This window comes from Cariama cristata, unplaced genomic scaffold (assembly GCF_000690535.1).
Source record: "Cariama cristata isolate BGI_N322 unplaced genomic scaffold, ASM69053v1 scaffold34618, whole genome shotgun sequence".
In the NCBI taxonomy this organism is placed as follows: domain Eukaryota; kingdom Metazoa; phylum Chordata; class Aves; order Cariamiformes; family Cariamidae; genus Cariama; species Cariama cristata.
This window is the reverse complement of record NW_009632241.1, coordinates 538-2,673: the sequence shown is the minus strand read 5'-3', so window position 1 is coordinate 2,673 and position 2,136 is coordinate 538. Positions and strand designations below refer to the sequence as shown.

At 63.0% G+C, this 2,136-nt stretch overlaps 1 protein-coding gene across 1 annotated transcript; it reads right to left on the bottom strand.

Moving 5' to 3' along the window:
• Positions 1-5: 5 nt before the first annotated feature.
• LOC104166382 (septin-4-like) lies at positions 6-1,882 on the bottom strand (the record flags this gene model as incomplete). Its single annotated transcript, XM_009706277.1, has 6 exons — positions 6-112; positions 267-363; positions 702-803; positions 1,149-1,266; positions 1,363-1,497; positions 1,684-1,882. Coding segments are annotated over 6 exons (758 nt in total), but the record flags the coding sequence as incomplete, so codon positions are not given.
• Between the last annotated feature and the right edge of the window lie 254 nt (positions 1,883-2,136).

Here is a 2,136-nt window from a genome sequence, read left to right as displayed (position 1 = left end):
GTGCGGTAGTTCTCGTAGTGGGTTTCCCGCGTCACATCCTTGAGGTCCTGCATGTGGGTCCTCACCAGCATTGTCCGCAGCTTCACGAAGTCACAGTGGGATGGGTTCTCCACTGTGGGGGAGCCCAAGGTCAGGGGGCCACAGCCAGACCGCACCCCCATGTCCCCAAACCCCCACCCCTGGGGCTGAGCAGCATGGAGATGGGGCACGCGATGTCCCCGTCCCCAAAAGGCTGGTGGGATGCTGGGGACACAGCCCAGCGTTACCTTCCACGATGCCCCAGGGATAGAGACGCCCACGGATGCGCCGGCCTTTGGCTTCCACAACCGTGTTGCTGCCGATGACGGCGAAAGGGATGCTCTCCTGTGAGAGGATGGTGAGGGTTAGCAGGGTGTGCTCATGTCCACCATGGCCCATGTCCCTCCACATGCACCTCCTCGGCCATATCCAGATAACCCAGAGTCCCAGGTGGGATGGTAGCAGCCAGGGCATGGGCTTCTCCACCCCAGCCCCATCCCTCCAAGACCTGGGGGGTCTTGGTGACACGTCCCGGTAGTGCAATATGTACCAACCCCACCATGCTGAGGCTGCCGGAGAGCTTGTGTGGCCCTAAAGAGTCCCAAGAGTACCCCAGGATGACATGTCCTCCTGGCCATGGGGCTCTGCCCCTCCAAGTATGGAGCTGGAGGAGCCAGACCCACCTTCAGCGCCTGGTCCTGCAGCTTGAACTCCTCGTCCTCATCCGAGTCACACTCGGGGAACTGATAGATGCGGATGCCGTAGTGGTCAATCTCCTCCCGGATCTGGAGACAGATAGCCCCGCTGAGGGCAGGGCTCTGGCCCTCGGAAAGGGGGTGGGAAGCACCACAAAGCACCGGTGTCCCCCAAGGACCCACAAAAGCCTGTTCCTCCACAACTAGATGTCATGGACGACCACCCCCAGACCCTTCCAGCCCTCAGCTGAGCACCAGGGAGATGTGTCCTTGGTGGACATGTGTGCAACATGGTCTTCTACGGTGCTGCGAGCATGGAGGATCCTCCATGGTAAAGTCTGGGCAGGGGATGGAGAGAGCCCCTAGCCAAGTGGGGACACCCTCACCCCCAGGGACCTGCTGGGCCAGCTCCAGGCTGGGCCGACCTCCCCTTACCTTGTTCTTCATGCGTTCCACCTCGGTGGGGGTCAGGGTGTCAGCCTTGGCCAGCACAGGCACAATGTTCACCCGCTGATGCAGGGCTCTCATGAACTCCACGTCCAGGGGCCGGAGCCTGCGGAGGAGGCCCAGGGAGCATCGTCCCACCAAGCCCCTTCCCTGGCCGCCCCCCCCTCCCCATCCCCACAGCGCAGGCAGGGGCTGCCCGTACCCATGGCCGAAGGGTGAGATGAAGTAGATGCAGCAGTGGACGCGGTTGTCCTGGATGTTCTTTCGGTTGAGGCCACTTTCGTCACGGAAATACTGCTCGAACTGCTGGTCGATGTAGTCAGCCACCGGCTTCCAGCTGCGGGGACAGGGAGGTGACGGCTGAGTCCTCCGCAGGACCCCCAGGCTTTCCCTGGACCCCCAGCTCAACACCTCCCATGGCTCAGCATCGCAGCCCAACAAGCCATGGGCATCCCACCCTCAGAGCTGCTGGCACCCATGGTGGTGCTGCCCAGCCCTGGGGAAACCCTCCCATGGGACTCACCACTCGGTGTTGTTGACGGCATCGCCAAAGCCCGGCGTGTCCACAATGGTCAGGCGCAGCTTAACACCCTTCTCCTCGATGTCCACCACGTGCTTGGTGATCTCCACCGTCTGCGTGATGCGCTCTGCAGCGGCAGGAGACACATGGACGGTGGAGGGCACCCCAGGTGAGAGATGATGGGGGTGATGACGGGGAGATGCTGCAGCCCCTCAGTGCCACCCCCCAGCCCTGGGGTGGGTTTGCAGGATTAGCCCTGATGTGCGTCAAGGTCCAGCGCCAAACGATGATGCTCCATGCCGTGGCCCCCCACATCCAGGTGGATGCGCCCCCATCCCTCGGTGGCTGTGCCACCGGCACCCCGTGACAGCTCAGCTCTGGGCTGGGGTCAGGCGTCACTGTGGGAGCATTTTTGGCTGCCTGTACCCCCACGTGTGACCCCCACGGCCCCCGGCA